The sequence below is a fragment of the Anolis sagrei genome, chromosome 3 (assembly GCF_037176765.1).
Source record: "Anolis sagrei isolate rAnoSag1 chromosome 3, rAnoSag1.mat, whole genome shotgun sequence".
In the NCBI taxonomy this organism is placed as follows: domain Eukaryota; kingdom Metazoa; phylum Chordata; class Lepidosauria; order Squamata; family Dactyloidae; genus Anolis; species Anolis sagrei.
The window spans coordinates 73,823,682-73,842,641 of record NC_090023.1 but is presented as its reverse complement, the minus strand read 5'-3'; the positions used below and the strand labels follow the sequence as shown (position 1 = coordinate 73,842,641).

Below are 18,960 nucleotides of genomic sequence, written 5' to 3'. Positions count from 1 at the left end.
ACATGAACAAACCCTTTTGGAATAAATGGTCAGTGTAGATGGGACCTTAGTCTATACCAACAAATTTGTTTTCTTAGTTTCTAAGCTGCTACAAGACTTGTCTTTATAATGTACGTTAATATATTTCTTTTTCACAACAAACAATACAAAGGCATATATTATAACTTCATTCTTATCCAACTCACCAATTCCAACAATCACAACATACTCCATATTGACTTGCAGGCCACACCTGTCCTGTATTCCCTCCCTTTCCTTTCATTTTGTTCATTATCTGCTGCAACATTAAGGGAAACATGGAGACCAGAAATAAATGATATCTTTCTAGCTTATTAGAGACTTGCATCTAGGATGTTTGCCATTCATTATCAGCAAGTTCATGTTCCCTGTGTCACTGAAAAGAAAAGACAGGGCGAAAATGCTTATTATGCTTTCAGAAATGCTACTTATTCCACTTCCTTTTATAGTTCTGGCTAGAAACAGTTGACTATTTTTGCTCTCTCCGTCTCTCCCTCTCTTTTAATTGCAGAAGCTTCATTTGATTTAATATTAAGTTCTGTTCTGCAAAAATGAATGGAATTGTAAAAAGTGCAATTTTGCAAGTTTTTTTTTAAAAAATTGCTCTCTTTTAGTTTAAAAAACAATTACATGCTTAATTATGCTCATTAAAGGATTTGATTAGGAGATTGCTTTGGTGGAATGTGTTAGTGGAATGAAAAGTTGGATGTCTAGTTGAATTATGAACAGCAATTTGGGAAAGGTACAATTTTGTTTTTGTTCATTTTGGACATGCTATAATTTCATATTGTTTAGTCCTGAAATACTAATAACACACACCCATTAAATGTGCATGACATGGATAGTAATTCTATAGTTTTGAATAATATAACAGTGGGAATTCTTTTTCTGATGCATCATTATTCATGCACATCTTTACCCAGTGTGTGGCAATATGACATCAGCTGCCATCTGGCTTTTTCCCTTGGCTTTTTTTCTGTAATATCAAATTTATCTACACTCTGTATTTCATACAGTAAAACTTTGCACACACACCACACAAAAAATTGCATCTGGAATTATACTTTTATCTTACTGTATGGTGAGCCTTTATGATGAGCATTTGCAATACAATTGCATTCAAACTGAATAATTAGGTCTTTATATGCATAACTAATATTTTATATTTACAAGACAGGTATGATACATTATTCTGACATAATGCCAACTATCTGCCATAGTTTTAAACCACCTTCCTCCCATCAGTTTAGGAACATTTAAAAATAAATGAATAAAGTAGGTGATGAGCTGCATGCATCATCAAAGTAATTTCTGTATACATCTAAATATGCCTAAAGGAAGATCTGGAAGGCTGAACCCTCCCTCTTTGATAGGAATTTGCATCCTTTTCCTTGAAATTCCAAAAGAGATCAGTAACTCTTCCCAACTCCTATATAGTGCATTTAGCTTTTAAAAAATAGTTGCTTCATAGAAGTAGAGGAATTCTTTGTATAACATAAACTATTCAAGGTCTAACATGCATTTCAGTATGTTTACCTTACCCCACAGACTCATCTATGACCGGATTATCTTTCAAAGTCTTTTACAACATCTTTTATCAGCCTACTTATATTAAGGTTAATAATTTGAGTTAGGTTCCTAAGGATAATTATACCCAAATAAGTTATAGAATTTGGGCAATATTGAAACTGTAATGCTTTTAATATTCCAGAGACCATCTTCTCATATCTAGTGGTATTTCTGATTTGGACAAGTTATTTGAATACCCAGATAATTTGTTGTACTAGCTGAGCCCTCTCATAGTTGTTTAGGCCCATTCTGAAATTCTGGCCATTTGTAGCTGAACCTTTACCCAATGAAAATTAGTTCTGGAACTGGTTTTTAATTTGAAATATATAAGACTGTTTTATATTGTTGTGTCTATGTTGTATAATGGTTATTCTATATGGGTTGTTGTAGATTTTTTGGGCTATATGGCCATGTTCTAGAAGCATTCTCATCTGACGTTTCACCTCCATCCATGGAAGGCATCCTTAAAGGTTGTGAGGTCTTACAACCTTTGAAGATGCCTGCCATAGATGCAGGTGAAACATCAGGAGAGACTGCTTCTAGAACATGGTTGTATAGCCCAAAAACCCTACAACAACCCAGTGATTCAGGCCATGAAAGTCTCCAACAACATGTTATTCTGTATTTTTTGTGTCAGTAATTGGATGCTTTACTTATACTGGATACGGCCCTGAGTCCCCTCGGGGAGATAGAGTGATATACAAATAAAAGTTTATGATGATGATGATGATTATATCCACCAAAATTATTAATCAACTGCATCAAAACATGGATCAACTACAAAGTCTTTGAAAACAACAACAAAGGATGGTTTGCATAAATAACATTGTGAAATTCTAAGCTGACATACTCAAATCCATCAATCCTGGAATATTGTCTAATTGCACATGCTAAAGGTTCCAACACATATTGAATAGGGAAATTCCTGCCTTGCATCCCACTCCAGTGTGAAAAAATATGAGGAAAAACCCATTGGTCATAACATTGGTGTTTACCCACTGCAAACATATTTTAGGAAATCCAAAATCAGAAAACACTGTGAAAATTAATGTAAATTTTAATCAAATAATAATGTTTTTAGTTATGTTACACCTTAATGTTTCTCTAATGATTCAGATCTCCTTGTGTAGTAACTGCTCAGATAATTGGAGTAGACGTGCCATTACTTTGAGGCTCATATTTTCTCTCTCTCCTTTTTATATCTTATGCCATCTGTTCCATGGTGTTTTTACTTTACAGTTATGCAACTCTCATTCATAGTTAACATGTTAACTCTCATTCTGAATTATGTTATGGTTATGCTCAATACTGCAGCAGATAAATGAACTGATTTATTGTTACCCGCACTGACCTCAGATGAGAACATTTTACGTCCATAAATCCATGGCTCAGTGCCTTTAACATCATGGTGTCTGTTTCTGGTTATGAAAAACACTGCATATTTTTTTAAAAAAACAAATCTGTTCCTGATTTGAAAGTGTTTTCTGTTTAATTGCGCAGTGGTTATTTGAAAGTAGTTACACTTCAGAAAGTTTGTTTTCATGGCTGCCACAAACCATGTTGAATTGGATGAGACTCAGTGAGGTATTTATTGAAAAAGTATAGCAAAATGTGCTGCAGGGTGTCCCGCATAAACAACGTTTTTGCAGTTTACTAAACCTTCCTCATGTTTTTATGATACCACTAACTAGGAAATGACATTTATAACCCAGGAACAAAAATTGTGTTACATAGTATAATTTGAGCTTTAGTTAGATGGTGTCCAAAAAGATAGGAAACAAATCTTACATTTGCAGTATTTATAGCATATACCTCATTTGTCTATGCCTGGTTTGCTAGAAGATGCTGAATGTCAAAGGGGTCAACAAAGAAAATACACAGCACTTTTTTTGCAATACAGGTGGCACAAGTTTATTATTGAAAGCTGAAGTGCATTTGGAGAACATAGGGTGGTAGATTCAGGCATGAATGACACATCCATTAACCAGTGAACTCCACAAGAAATATAGGTTGAAAAAACTTGGGATCACACATAGGTGTAAGTCAACCAGGAGTAACACAGCTTCAACATCATTTGAGCCAAGCAATTTCCTGAAGTCTTTACTCTCAAAGTCCCTGAAAGGAGTACTCAAAACTGAGGAGATATGGAAGATATGGAGCAGTGCATCCTTAGCCTACCCCACACATGTCAAACTCAAGGCCCACAGGCCAAATTTGGCCTGCCACGTAATTTTATGTGGCCCACGTGACTTTCAATGTCAGGACAACATATTAAATTTATTCAAATGGCCATTTGAAGGTAACCATAAGGACCTAGGAGAAAATGAGTTTGACACTCCTGGCCTAACCCAATGCCTTGACCATTTTGCTGCAAAATTGCGAGAGAGAAAAAATGTAAGGAGAAATAACCTGAGTGAATTGCTAAAGAGAGATTAAAATCCCCACAAGTTGCCTAAGATCCATAAGTAAAACCCCTCCCTGGCTCCACTAACCAATGTGTATGTAGTAGCCCAAAGCAAGGCATGGGAACAACACAGGGGGAATGGATTATGAAAGGCAGTGGAAGACTGATGAAGAGCAGTAAACCAGAGAAGGTTACAAGTCCCCACAGTGAACTAGAGATGAAACCTCCCTCCTAGGAAACAATGCCCACTGGTTAGGACAACCATAGGTTGATATGTGTGCCTATGGAAAAAGGTCTAAGCAGCTATTGCCAGCTATGCTTATAACCAGAGAGCCATACCATGCTACCGGGGAGCTGGAAATTTCCCCCCTTGATTCTGTATCCAGTAAAGTGTTAATGCTGGGTTGGTTAAGCTGAGATCTTTTTCCTGTTGTTACTTTGGGATTTTGAAACAGTTTTGACTGTAGTGGGTTGACTGATACACCTCATTTATAAAGACCCCTTTATCAAACCATCTTCCTTGGGATGTGGAGAAAACTTTAGGCTGGCAGTTTGCATGTACACAATTTGCAAAACATGAAATAAATTTTATTGTTACAAAACTGTGATACACTAAACCCAGACCACAAAAACACTAAATGACCCCAAAATATTGCTAGAACACAATATTACATACACAAGTTTGAAGGGGAGAGATATGCAAGCAATCCTGGAATATTTTCAATGTGTGCAATACTTAAACTAACAATAAATGCAGTACTGTACTCCAAGCTGACACAACCACATGTTGATGGATGTAAGAGGTAGATAGAATAAAAGGGACAGCTTGATGGCTTTTTGATTTGAATCTTTTACAGTTCCTAACAAGACAGTGGCAGGGTTCAGGTCTGCCTAGCAGAAGTTGCTTGGGAAAAAAACAACACCTTTCATTGTATTGTTGAAGGCTTTCATGGCTGGAATCACTGGGTTGTTGTAGGTTTTTTCAGGCTACATGGCCATGTTCTAGCGGCATACTCTCCCGGTGTTTCACCTGCATCTATGGCAAGCACCCTCAGAGGTTGTGAAGACCTGCATCTATGCTTGCCATAGATGCAGGCAAAATGTCAGGAGAGAATGCCTGGCCATATAGCCCGAAAAAACCTACAACAACCCCAAAACCTTTCATGTTTTTCTAGTCTCTGGTAGGCAACTGGCTGGTTAGAATTGCACCATGACAGGAAAAACAATCCACACCCTGTACAAGTTCTCTTTCAGGTGTGGACTCTGGCATTTTCCAAAATAACTATCTTGTCTCACTAGAATGAAGGTCTATTTTAAATTTGTGACAGAGGAATGCTGAGTTATTCTAGTGTTTGAAATTGGATGAACTGAACATCTCAGAAGCAATTAGCCTTTAGTATTTTATTTGCTGATATATCTCCTACTCATTTTCTGAGGTAGAAACCTGTGTCTGTTGCTGCCACTAATGTGTCTGATGGCTTTAAAATCTCTCTATTTCATAATCACATTGATATATTTTGGCCTCAAAATTTTCATAGTAATGAATGTCACCTGAAAACGGGTGCTTATTAAAGTTCATTATGTGGTTTATTCGCTCTTCCTGACATGCATGTGAAGACTATTAACATTAATGAGAGCTACGCAGAGGCACCCAGGGAGTAATAAATATATGGATACTAGCATAGTAAGGTCCCCAATGCTTGCATTATGGCATTTCTGAAAGGAAGCAACATTTTCTTTATTCTTATGGATTATTTTTTGAATGTTCATGTTTGAATTTTGTACAAGAGAGTTCCTAAAGAGTTCTCCTTTTCCACATTTTTGTATACTGCATCAAGATCAATGAAGATAGTTGGCTTGAGCTTCCTTTCTCTGAATCCATCATTTTTTTCAACAACAATCTGATCTAGCAGACTTTTAATGGATTTCTGTGTTCTAAATCCTTTATGTTACTTTCAGCTTATTGATGGTCTGGTAGCTGATGTTATGGTTCTATATGACTGATTTTGTCCAGGGTTGTGGGAGCATATGAGGACAGAAATCCAGGAGGAAGCGGGTTAAAATAATCAGGTTTCTGCCCTGTGTAGAAGGGTCCTTAGAGCATTAAAATATCAAAACATAGGAATAAAAGATAGTATAAAAAACAGGAGATCAGCAAATTATTGAACATAGCAGAATGTGGTGTTTTTCCATAGAGAGGAATGCTGTACTTTTTGCATTTTCTTCTTCAGTTATGTTTTAAATATTTTAAGTTTATTTAATTGTCCTTGATTTTTTTGACATTATGATTTGTGTTAGATATATTATGCTTTATTATGTATTGTATTTTGGAAAGGCATGACTTTTGAGATCATAACCTTTTGGAAAACAAGAATCCCCAAAGTTTTTTGGAAGTGTGACCTTTTTGGAGATTAATTAGCATTCACGCTATTTAGAATAATCATTACCTTTTGTACAATATGATTTTCCTGAGAAGAGGAAATACTCATTTGAATGAATCTTCTCTTTAGTGTAAATATCCACTTTTATTCATGAAAGGCTAATTAGGTTTCTCAGCTGTTCAATTGATATACCTGGTTATCTCTTTGAACTGTTAGGAACAAAGATATGCCAATGCATATATATATATATATATATATATATATATATATATTCTGATATATATATATATATATCAGATCTTCAGAACTGTTTTTTCAGTTGCCAAAACAAAAAAACCTACTCCCCCTTAAATCATCTTTGTTTAAATCATGCTCTCAAGAGACAAAAATAAGTAGTCCTCGTTAAAAATAACAGTTGGTTTACTTACAAATTTCATGTATTCTGCATACAGGTACATTGCTTATCAATCCAGTTACATAAAGGTTTGAAGTAGTTTCTCTGAGCAGATAACACAAGGCATCTTTCTTAGAATTTTAACAATCCAAAGTCTAAAGCGTCTCTGCATTCTGAGAGTCTAATGGAGCCTGTCCTCTAAAATGGAGTCTCAGGTCTGAATAGTCCCAGATCTGATCACATGATCTGCAGTCCCTCCCACAACATAGAGTTAAGGAAAATTGCATACCAACACACACATATGCAATATAGTAAGCAATCTGAACTATATACATAACAAATAACTAGTACAGGAGGCTTGTGGAAGGTTGCTATTTCCAACGTTTTAAACTGTGTTGTGTCTTGTATTAGGGACAAAGCAAGCTATAAATTAAATAAATACATAAATATACAGCATTGTAACTGAAGCATTTATACCTTCAGTTTCACTTACATGCACCTGGGGATATGTGGCCTTTCTGGGAAATTTCTAGTTCTTCTAGGTGATTCTATGGTATGCTTTCCTCAGAAGTTACCATAGAGTTGCTATGGTTGGACTATCTAGAAATTAACCCCTTCATGTAGATGGGGTTCTTACCATAGTTACCAGCACCCCATTCATTTCATTTAACAATTAAAATTTACAGTTAGCAAAACCCATCCTTTACCCTTCTCTTCTGCTCAGGCAACAAGAACATTATCATTTTCTTAAAATTTAATATTTTTTTCTGGAGAGCTACTTTAGTTTTAATAAAAAGAAAGTTCTACAAAGTGGTCTGTAATCGCTGAAAGTCTCCTCAATCATTCAGAGAAGAGGTCTATCTAGTGACCTCAAATAGGGTCCAAATTTGAGATAAACCACTCGCAAAGTTAAAACAACCAGTTTTTAATGTGGGGTTGTTGTTTTGCTGGTGGAGTCATCCATGAGATGGGAAAACACATTAAGCATCAACACCAGTTCTTCGCACGTCCTCCTCCCTCCTGGTTTATTTACTATATTTTCCAACATACAAGGTGACTGGGGGTATAAGACGACCCCCAACTTTTCAAGATAAAATACAGAGTTAGGGATATAGTCGCCATTTGATACTACCCCTCTTCCAACACTATGTCCATCTTGTTACAAGACATCCCAAGTGCAAACCTTGTCAATGTGGGGTGAGGGAGGAAGGAGGAGGAGGGCGGAGAGAGGGAGGACATGGGGAGGAGGAGTGGCAGGCCGCATTGCCATGGAGACCAGCCAGAGGTGATGGCCCACCGCTCTCCCCCCTCTACTTTCAAGGCCCTCCTCTGCCCCCGCTGTTCATCTCCTACGAAGGCCACTGAGCTTAGGCCCAAGGAAGCGCCTCCGGATGACAACTCCCAGCAGCCCCGGGTGCTGTGCCTTGGATGTGCTTGCTGAGGCATTCTGGGAGCCATAGGAGTAAGGGAGCTACGGCTCCCAGAATGCCTCAGCAAGCACATCCAAGCTTCCTTTTGTCTTTGGAGGAGGTGAGCATCAGGGGTGGACAAGGGCCTTGAAAGTAGAGTGGGAAGAATGGCAGGGGCCGCAGGGAAAGTGCAGCGAGCCATCACCCCTGGCAATGCGGCCTGCCGCTCCTCCCCCACCATGTCCTCCCTCCCTTCAACAACCTCCTCCTCCTCCTCCTCCTCCTCCTCAGGCCACACCACTATGGGAGTTGGATTTTATTCTTTCCTTTTAATTATTATAATTTTAATTTTATACCCCACATATTAGATGACCCCCGACTTTTCATAAGATTTTCCAGGGTTAAAAAAATAATCTAATATGCCAAAAAATACAGTAGTCTTTTCACTTGTAAATCTGAGAGCAGGGGATTTCTTGAATACTGATTTTTTTTATTCTATTAAATAAATGTTTCTCTTTAATGTAGCCAAAACAGCATCCTTGCTCCTAGGAAGAAAGCATAAATGAGACAGAGCCCTGGGTGCTGAACAGCGGATATAATCCTGCATTTGAGGCTATATGCTTTGTGGTGTTCCACAGTTTATTTTGAAGGACACTGACTGAGCTCTCTTATAAAAGCAATATTTGTTCTACTTATGTTACTGAATAAAAGAAGCTGAGCTTTTAACCTGCAATATACCCACATCTTGTGCATATCTTGTAGAAACTTTCATCGAACTCAGTAGGAATTATTTTTGAGTAGACTGGCATAGGAATGCCCAAAGAGTCACCTAATAACTATTAATAATTCATGTCCCTTACTTCTATTTTATTCACATCATTAACAAAATCCAGTTATGTCCTGCTTACCCTGAACTTGCCTTTGATTTTTGTCTCTTTATTTCAAAATAAATATTTGATGCTTACTTGGTTTCATCAAAGGCAATAAGAGTAAAATATTTCCCCTAGCTCTCAAAAAAGTTGTTATAATTCAGAGTCAGCAATAAGAGTAAAATATTTCCTCCTTGCTTTCCAAAAAAGTTGTTATAATTCAGGGTCAAATTCTATCCTCAGATGAACATATGCCAAGATGATATTTTGCTTCTGACATGTAAGAGATAAAGGCCATTTTAAAATTAGAATGTTGATTAATTATGAATAGGAAATTAAAATGATTTACTAAATGAATCTATCAGGGGCAACATCAACCGTGGACATTTGGTACAAGTTGATTATACTCTGTTTTTTCCCCTGAAGGTCTGCATACTCTAAACTACTCTGGTGGATCCCCCAAAAGGATTATTTTACAAAGGCTACAAAGTCTTTTTTTTAACCAAGTTTGAATTTGTGAATTATGTTTATACTATGGTCCAAATATGGTAAAATTATTATCATATTCCACAGAATTGAAGTAAATTAATTTTCTATCATATACATTTCTTACTAGAAAAACTTACTTATATTAGTTGCTTTCCTCTAATGCATTTGTGTAACACACAACTCACAGAAATATATTTGTTTATATCTATAGATAAATATATGTTTATGGGTGTGTGTGAATGAAGAAACATTTCTTCCATTTATGTCCACTTGCTTTCATTTCTGTACATGTCAAGCTGCTGTTATATGTATAAAAGCTTATCTAAAAGGCTAGTCACTCTCAGGATCTACTTTGAATTCACACACTTAGGGAAGAACTTTAGAATAGAATGATGGATTATTGGTCTAGCAAGGGATTAGACTAGATCACGGCCTGTGAGCCAATTCAGCCCCCAATGTCATTTCATGTTTCTCTCCAGGTACTGGATTACAACTCCTGTATTCCTCATCATTAGACACCATGGCTAGAGTTGATGGGAGTTGTGATACCATAACATCTGGAAGGCTGCAGTTTATTCTGTTTAGTCAAGATAGTAGGGTTTGCATTTAGATACAAAGCTTGTGAATATATGCTTGACTTTAAAATGTCCATTAACCTTTCCCCAACCCAGAGCCAAAAATGCTGTTGGGTTGTAATTCCCATTATCCTCAGTCCGCATGGTGGATAATCAAAAGTGATGGGAGTTTTTATTCAATAACATCTGGGGACCCAAACTGGGTAAAAAACTAAAGAACAGCAACCATTATGTAAAAATATATAGTTAGCTCTCTGTATCCACGGATTCTCTATCCATGGATTCAACAGTTCTTTGAAGGCAACCATAAGGCTGATGTGGCCCTCAATGAAAATGGTTTTGACATCCCTGGACTAGATGGTCCCAGGCATCCCAGTGATATCACTTTATGAGACCTCACAAAAATCCATATCTTGTTATCCCAAACCTCCTCCATCAGAGCAGGATAATTAAGGATACAGTCATTCAGGTTGAGTTTTATTATTGTGAAACAAGTGGGAGACAGAAATCCTGCTGATCTACTGTATATTTACCAGCAATGTTGGATTGAGGCCATAATTGCTAATGCTTTAAATGAAAGTGTATATATTCTGATGTATTTAACTTTAAAAAAATACTGACAATGGTGGGAAGTACGTTAATTTAGTTTATCTAAAAGAGAAGTACTCTTCTCACTGGTTATCCAACCCCTTACCTCCCTGATTTGGAATCTATGGCTTCTGGGTTAATTAAATTGAATGTCACTGAGACACTTGACCAAGAAAATCTTCTACATTGATCCTGTTTCTCTGTTACCTTTCTTTAAAGTTTCAGTTTACAATCTAAAAAGGAAAATGGTTTACTAGACAAAATAGTGTTTAGCTGCTAAAAATCCTGATGTGTTCGAGAATTGCCATTGTTAATGAAAAAGCAAGAAGACAATTGCCTTATGTTTCCCCCTCTCCCTTGCTAACAGTGTGCATTTCTGTTTTTGTCTTGCAGTTTTTGGTGAAGATCTACATGCCAGCTTATATTTTGTCAATGCATCTTTGCAAGAGGTAGTGTTTGCTAGCACCACAGGGACACTGGTGCCCTGTCCTGCCGCAGGGATCCCTCCTGTGACGCTCAGATGGTACCTAGCAACGGGCGAGGAGATCTACGATGTTCCAGGGATCCGCCACGTCCACCCTAATGGCACTCTCCAAATTTTCCCTTTCCCTCCTTCAAGCTTTAATAACTTAATCCATGATAACACATACTATTGCACAGCTGAAAATCCTTCAGGGAAAATCAGAAGTCAGGATGTTCACATTAAGGCCGGTGAGTATAATCAAATAGAACTTTTATTAATATTAATTTAACATTTCACTTACAGTGTGTTAAGCAAGGTTTCTCTCTGGGCTTGGTAGTCATTCAGAGATCAAATACTTTGAATTAGATAGATCTGATGGAAATGTTGGTGGGACTGAAGACTGGCCTTTGACTGGATATAGGAGAAATGGTGTGGCAGTGGTAGAACTGATGAAGCAAAAGAACGGGCCTTTCCATACTACATAATTATAGCTCTGTTTCCACTTTAATTGCCATCATTCCATCATATGGAATTTGTAAGTTTTTTGTGTGGGAGAGGGGTGTTATTTAAGATTCTCTGCCAGAGAGATTTTTTAGTGCCACATCAAACTATAACCTTCAGGATTACATAGGATGTTGTCATATTAATTAGAGTGGAATACAACACAATATGTGATTATTTCAGAACCTTGTTAGCAATTAAATTCACTCACAAAAAACTTGATTTTTTTAAATATTAGGTTACTATTATACAGCAAAGTTACAAATGAAGGAAATGCGGGCAAGTTCTCAGTTCAATACCCCCAAAAGCCCCATGCCAACTCCCAAAAGTTCCTTCGTACATCCTCCAGGTATTACAGTCTGAGCTGGTTCATTTTATTAGGCCCTTTCCAACACAGGACCCCAGAAGTTTTCACTCTAATTGCATTCCTCAACCTTGGCTTTCAACTCATGGCCTGGAGGTGTTCTGGTGTCTTGAACACACCACATACAGAGTCCATGACACTATATGACATTGTCAGCCTGCTACCGAGCACAATTCAAAGTGCTGGCTTTAGCCTATAAAGCCCTAAACAGTTCTGGTCCAGCTTACCTGTCTGAACGTAGTTTATTTATTTATTTAGAAGTTTTCTATACCGGCCTTCTCACCTCAACGAGGGACTCAGGTCGGTTTACAACATATATAAAAATACAATCATATATAAGTACAACAAAGTGCAAAGTCATTACATATTAAAATAGTACAATAAGTACAATAGAACATCATCATCACAATTACATAAGCCAAATCATCAATCCAGTCATGGTCATAGTCATTCTCGTAGTCACAGTTCATCATAGTTCATCACAGGGAGGAGGTTCTAGGTTCAGTCCTCAAATGCCACATTCCAGAGCAAGGTCTTTAGTAATTTCCTGAATGTCAGGAGGGAGGGAGCAGATCTGATCTCTAGTGGGAGGGAGTTCCAAAGCTGGGGAGCCACCACCGAGAAGGCCCTGTCCCTCTTCCCCATCAACCTCAGAGGCTAAGATCATTGCGGGAGGCCCTGCTTTTGGTCCCACCGCCTTCCCAGTTGAGGTTGGTGTGGACGAGAGGCAGGGTCTTCTCAGTGGTGGCCCCTCACTTATGGAATTCCCCCCCCAGCAAAATTAGATCCGCCCCTCCCTTCTGACCTTCAGGAAAAAAAACCTAAAAATGTGGCTTTGGGACCAAGCCTTTGGTCAGTAAATTTGGAGCAGTGCGGTAAGAGACTACGGAATAATACAAGGACAAATGGAACAGCCCTGGAATGTGACTTAGATTGTGTGATTAAAATTGATGTTTAATGTTGATGTTTTTAATTGTTTGGGATTTTAATGCATGTTTACATATTGTTATGTATATGTGTGGCATCAAATTGTTACCTTTGTAAGGCTGCTTTGAGTTCCCTTCAGGGTGAGAAGGGTGAGGTACAAGTGTGGTAAATAAATATATGCTCTGTGAAAGGGCCACGGGATATTTCAAGAAAAAGTGATGAACTGAAAAGGAAGATAAAATTTCCTCAATGAGTGCTTTACTGGTGTGTACAGTGGCAAAGCAAAAGACTAGTATCAGAGTAGACCCCATTTTTTCTGTATTGTAGGATATTCATGTGACAAGCAGGAAAACATCCAAGCTTCTGCTGTTCCTTCAATGTGGTGTCCCCGTGCCAGCTCCACCATCTTTGACTTGCATGTTACAGTAACCGTAGAAAGAGTTATAATCCCCGGAGTGTGGTGGAGGCTCCTTCTTTGGAGGCTTTTAAACAGAGGCTGGATGTCCATCTGGCGGGGGTGCTTTGAATGCAATTTTCCTGCTTCTTGGCAGGGGGTTGGACTGGGTGGCCCATGAGGTCTCTTCCAACTCTATGATTCTATGAGTCTCCCAGAGCTTGGTAAAGTTATCCAACTCCTTGAATTCCCCAGCCAGCATACAGGGAGTTCCTGGAGCTGGAATTAAAGAAAATCAGGTCCATGTGCTAAAGTCTTTAATCACTGAAGATATTTAGAATACTTGTAGAGATATTTCACATGGCAAAATTATAGCACTTTGACTGCATGAGTGCATCGTACAGAAGTAACAGGATCTTCAAGGATGCAGTCAAGAGGGTTAATATGGTTTCAAAGTTGTATAATATTGTAGTAAGCAAACCTTGATTTTGCCATTTTTGGCATGGCTGGACAATGGGGACTCCCTGTTGTGACAGGGTTTTCATTCTGAATTAACACACTTTTGGAAGGTCCCTAACAAGGGAATAGAATTTGAGTCCCTGGTGGACAAATTTGACTGGAAGGGTCTTGAAAGTGAAAGTACTTGTAGGCCTAATTGTTTCTATTAACCTCCCTCCTTACTTCAAGTGATCAAAAAATAAAGTCTTTGTGTTTCCATTCAGCATAGTATTTCATCGGTTCTTTTATTGAAGGTTCTTTTTTGTGACTCTCCTAATTTTTCTGTTTTTTCAGTTTTACGAGAACCATATACAGTCCGTGTGGAGGACCAGAAAGCCATGAGAGGCAATGTAGCGGTCTTCAAGTGCATTATCCCCTCCTCTGTGGAGGCATACATCACTGTTGTCTCATGGGAGAAAGACACAGTTTCACTCGTCTCAGGTAGGCCTGCTTTGATCACTAGAGTGCCTCCCCCTCTATATCCAATGCTTCATTTGAGCTGAAAGTAGCTAGATCTTCCGCATTTTCAACTGTGGTTACATTATTTGATTTAACAGCTATAAGGGTGTGGTGATAGGAACTATGCCAAGGGATTTGGTGTATTTTTCACATTTGGATTGTGTTTGTTGTTATTGTCAATTAGGTTTTCTTATATGCTTGTCAAAGAATACTGGTTTCCAGCAGACATTTCATTCATTTTGATTTGCTTTAAATTTCCTTTAAAAAAGGAAAATATTGCATACAATCCATTTTAAACAATTCCTTTATTTATATCAATTAAATTAAGTTTTTTCCCCACTGGTCTGTGAAATCATTAATGTGACATGAATAAAGACAACTTTTTGCTAAATAACGATTTGTCACAATGTGTATTTAACCATTTGATAAGCTGGCTGTGTGGTCCACTTGACACATATGCCTAAAATCATGGAAAAGACTTCTGTATAGTACCACAGTAATGGAAGAGTGTGAATGATCACGCCTACATGATTGCAGTTCTTTCCTTTTCAGTGGCATCCTTCCTCCTAGCTCATGTTATGTTGGAAGAGTAAGACCCATGTGATAAACCACAACTTCATTGTTGGAATACTAACATAAAACAACACAATACACTGCCAGTGATATGTGGGGTCATACCATAGAAAGGTTCTTCACTAGCATATGTATGAAGCAAAGCAGCCATGAAAGTTGGTTAGGAACAATTTAGTCAGATGGAGTTCCATGGAAAAAGATGAATGTTAGCTAAACTTGGGATGTGAGCTTCTTAATATTCCTGTTTGGCTTCTGATGGTTAATATCTCCTCATCTGAAAAGTCTTGGAGTAAAGTTCATTTTGATTTTTAAATAAAACCTGCAACAACTTAGGAGACTGTAGTCTTTCTGTTGATAGTATTATTGAGAAACGTTTAAAATGCTTAACAAGCATGATATTTAACGCTATTTAGGGAATGCATGTTTGGAATAACATATCATTCATATATATATATATATATATATATATATATATATATATATATATATATTCTACTGTCATATCAAAAATGAGTTACTTCTTTGCCTAAAAAAAGCTGAAATGTTTACAATTTGATGCTGAAATCCCAATTTATATTTTCAATATTATCTGTTGACTGCAGTATATAAAATACTCCTTCTAAAAAAGAGTCAACATTAGGAATGTATCATTTCCTACAAAAGGTAAATATCTTGTGTAAATGGTGTTATTTTATGCAAATATTCATGTATTGTTTTGTGAAAGTTTTCAAACCAAGTGAAGGTATAAGTACTATTTGTATGTGGACAAACAGTTGCTGAGATATTGCACAAAGAAGGTAGTAGGACATCAAAATGTTGAATTCAGTACTCTGAATTATTGTTATTGTGTGTCATCAAGTTATTTATGACTTATGGTGACCCCAAGGTGAACCTGTCATCTGGTTTTCTTGGTAAGATTTGTTCAGAGAGAATGTGATCAGCCCAAAATCACCTGGTGGTTTTCCATGACTGAGCAAGGACTGGAAGCCTGGCTTCCTAGTCCAATGCTCAAACCATTACACTACACTGGCTCTCACTCTGAATTACACTCCTTGCTGACTTTTGTTCAAATTGGCTAATGCAATAAATAAATTGAAATTAAACTGATTATATGCCACATAGTGTAGTAACTTTAAAAGAACTACAATGCTTAACCTCAAACACAACCAAAACCCTTCTGAAACACATAGGCCAGCATCTAAGGGGGATATCTGCTGTCCACACTGCAACCAGCTCAAAGTCTGCATAGCAAAAGGCTTCTGTGGTATGCTCAGACATCTTTGGGAGCAGTTTGCATGTAACACAGAAGGCTGCCAGAGAGAAGAAAGGGCATGAAAGACTTTCTCCACTGCCAGTGCAGTACCACCATATTAGTAGGTCAAAGCTCCAAGGAGAACCTTGCTAGATTAGACTAAAGGTCAAGTCCAGTATCCTGTTCTTCAGATTGATCATGGGAACCTCCCATGCAGAACATGAAGGCAATAACTATTTCTTACTGTAGTGTATATGCTTACATTATCAAAATATTTACATCCCACTCTATATTCTGCAGTCTCAAAGTGACATACCATGCATAAAATAATAATTCAAAACATAGTATAAATAAATTAACAACATATTTGAGAATTAGATTAGAAAAAATATGTAAAATCGGTTAAAATTATTTAAAACAATTTAACGTTCCAAAGGCATGTGAATATTTCGATGAAATCAATTAGCACTCAAAGGATTAAAAAATGCTGTATTTGGCTTTGGCACCAGAATTATAGTAGGGTAGGTGTCAACTATACTTTTAAGGAAAGGGCATTTCCATAATAGGAGCACTACAGCAGAAAAGGTCCTCTCTTACATCCTCTAACAATGTATTGCCTTTATTGGTGGAACACAAAGCATGTTCCTTGGAGTAGTTTCTTTCCTCATGTAATGATATTCGGAGACATATAATCATCATGACAGAATTTAGGGCTAAGCTCTAGAATACATGTATCTAAACTGAAGTGAAGTTCCTTAAAAACAGTTCTAAAAAAGGCAATATTAAACATACCAACCACATTTAGAGACCCAAAGCTATTTTGCATCATATGTTTTGTTTTCTTTAATAATTTCCTTTCTCATTTGTCATGACGTAAAATAAATTACAGTTAACAAGTCCAATCTATTAGCTCTGAGAAGCACCAGAAAGACACTAGACAATATTCTTTCAGACTATTTAAAGTATTTCAATAAGATGATACAAATTATAATACATGGCAGGCTCCTTTAGTTACCGCAGCTGCTGACTAAGATTCCTTTCTGTTTAGTGGTGGTGTTCCTCTTCCATCCTCAGCCACAAGTTGCTGATACTTCATTTGCTATTACACTGTTGTTTGTCCTAGCAAGACTGCTGGTAAAGCACAGACAGGGGGTCAAAAATAACAGAAAAGAGAATTGTTCATTGATTTCTGCCTCATTAGAGAATGAATAATTAACAAACAACTCACATTCTTTCAAGTGGCTATCACTCCCTAGGGTGTGTTGTGGAATGTGAAAGCAATAATTTTAATGGATGGATGGAGAAGGAAAGGGAGAAATGGTGGATGGATAGAAATGGACAGAGAATTAAAAAATAGTCTGAGTTCAAGAATCAAGTCTAGTTCAAGAATCAAGGAGGTAGTTTTATTGCATATTTAGGATTGGAAATGTGGGCTTCAAATTTTTCCCAAATAGTATTGCCTGATTTCCTAAAACCAAGTTAAAATGGAGCTAATTCATAACTTGGGGACTGACTGTGTTTGCCATTTTTGCACAAAATAACTATTGCATTGCAAAGATTCTCATCACTCTAGGAATGTTATCAAAATTTCTTGACCATCAACATTTTTTCAACCATTTCAACCATTTCTCAAATAGAATCATAGAGTTGAAAGGAGCTGTGGGAAGCACCCAATCCTACCTCCTTCCTGCAAGCATACATAACTAAAGCACTTCTGTAAAAGGCCCATCTGTTTAGAGGACTCTAAAGCAGGAGAACCACCCCCTCAGGCCATTTCTACACTGCCATATAATCCAGATGATCAAAGCAGATAATTCACATTATTTGCTTTGAATGGGATCATATGAATCTACACTGCCATATATAGACTCATACACTGGGTTGTATAAGGCAATGTAGAAGGGGCCTGAGGCAGCTCCTTGAGTTTTTCCTCATTGGACTTGGTTTCCATATCTTTTATCATGTTGATGGCCTTTCGGTTCCAGCTTGCCAATATCTTTTTGAATTATGGTTTCCAGAATGACACAGTATTTCAGGTTCCGTCTGACCAAAGCAGAATGGAGTGATATTAACCCAGATGCGGATACTAGAGCTTGCAAAATTTTGGATGGGGTTCATAAGTCGTAATAATTTCAGCAAAATTCATATTTATGACTTGACTTGTGAACCTGAATTTGAGCCCATCCCAATGCAGACAGAATGAAACAGGCACCACCCAAAATTCCAGAAAAAGTTTGTTAATATTCTGATGATTTGTTTTGCAAGCACAAGCAATCTCTCTGTGGTGGGGGCAATGGGACTGAGTCTGCTTTATTCTTGCCAAAGGAGACCCAGCCAGTTAAAGATGTCTGGACAAGAGACCAGGATACAGAGGACTGGAGGGGACATAAAGGCTCCCCTGTGAAGCTCACATGTTCTTTCTCAGCCTGTCACAGGGCTGATTTTCCTTTCCTTTCTCTCCCCCCCCCCCTTTGTGAAACTATTTTGTACTTCTATTCCCAGAAATCCCTGTTGTACTTTTAAAAAAATAAAATGTTACTGGTCAAAACTTTAAAATTTTCCCAAAAATCAGTGGGCAAGTGAAATGTTCTGCAACTTGTAAGGCTGTGCCCTACAAGTGTAGCAAGCTTCATCCTGATAGCCCTAAAAATGATGGAGACACATGCTCCAAAAGTTTTCCCATTTCCACCAATGGAACAAAACTTACAAAACTCTAAAATTAGGATTTGAAACAAAATGATCCCCCTCCCTCCAATTTTTGAAATATTTTCAAGGTAAAATGCAGGCCATCCAAATTTTCATACGAAGTTCAAAACAGATTTCTGCCATTTTG

General features: G+C 37.5%; 1 protein-coding gene across 7 annotated transcripts in view; it reads left to right on the top strand.

The window, feature by feature from the left end:
- The window catches only part of DSCAM (DS cell adhesion molecule), a 396,804-nt gene that overhangs the window by 63,277 nt on the left and 314,567 nt on the right, over window positions 1-18,960 (top strand). For all 7 annotated transcript variants that reach the window (XM_060770299.2, XM_060770298.2, XM_060770300.2 and 4 more), the window contains exons 2-3: window positions 11,090-11,407; window positions 14,138-14,284. In XM_060770299.2, the coding sequence (XP_060626282.2) occupies window positions 11,090-11,407; window positions 14,138-14,284 (465 nt within the window). The remainder of the gene's footprint in view (window positions 1-11,089; window positions 11,408-14,137; window positions 14,285-18,960) is intronic.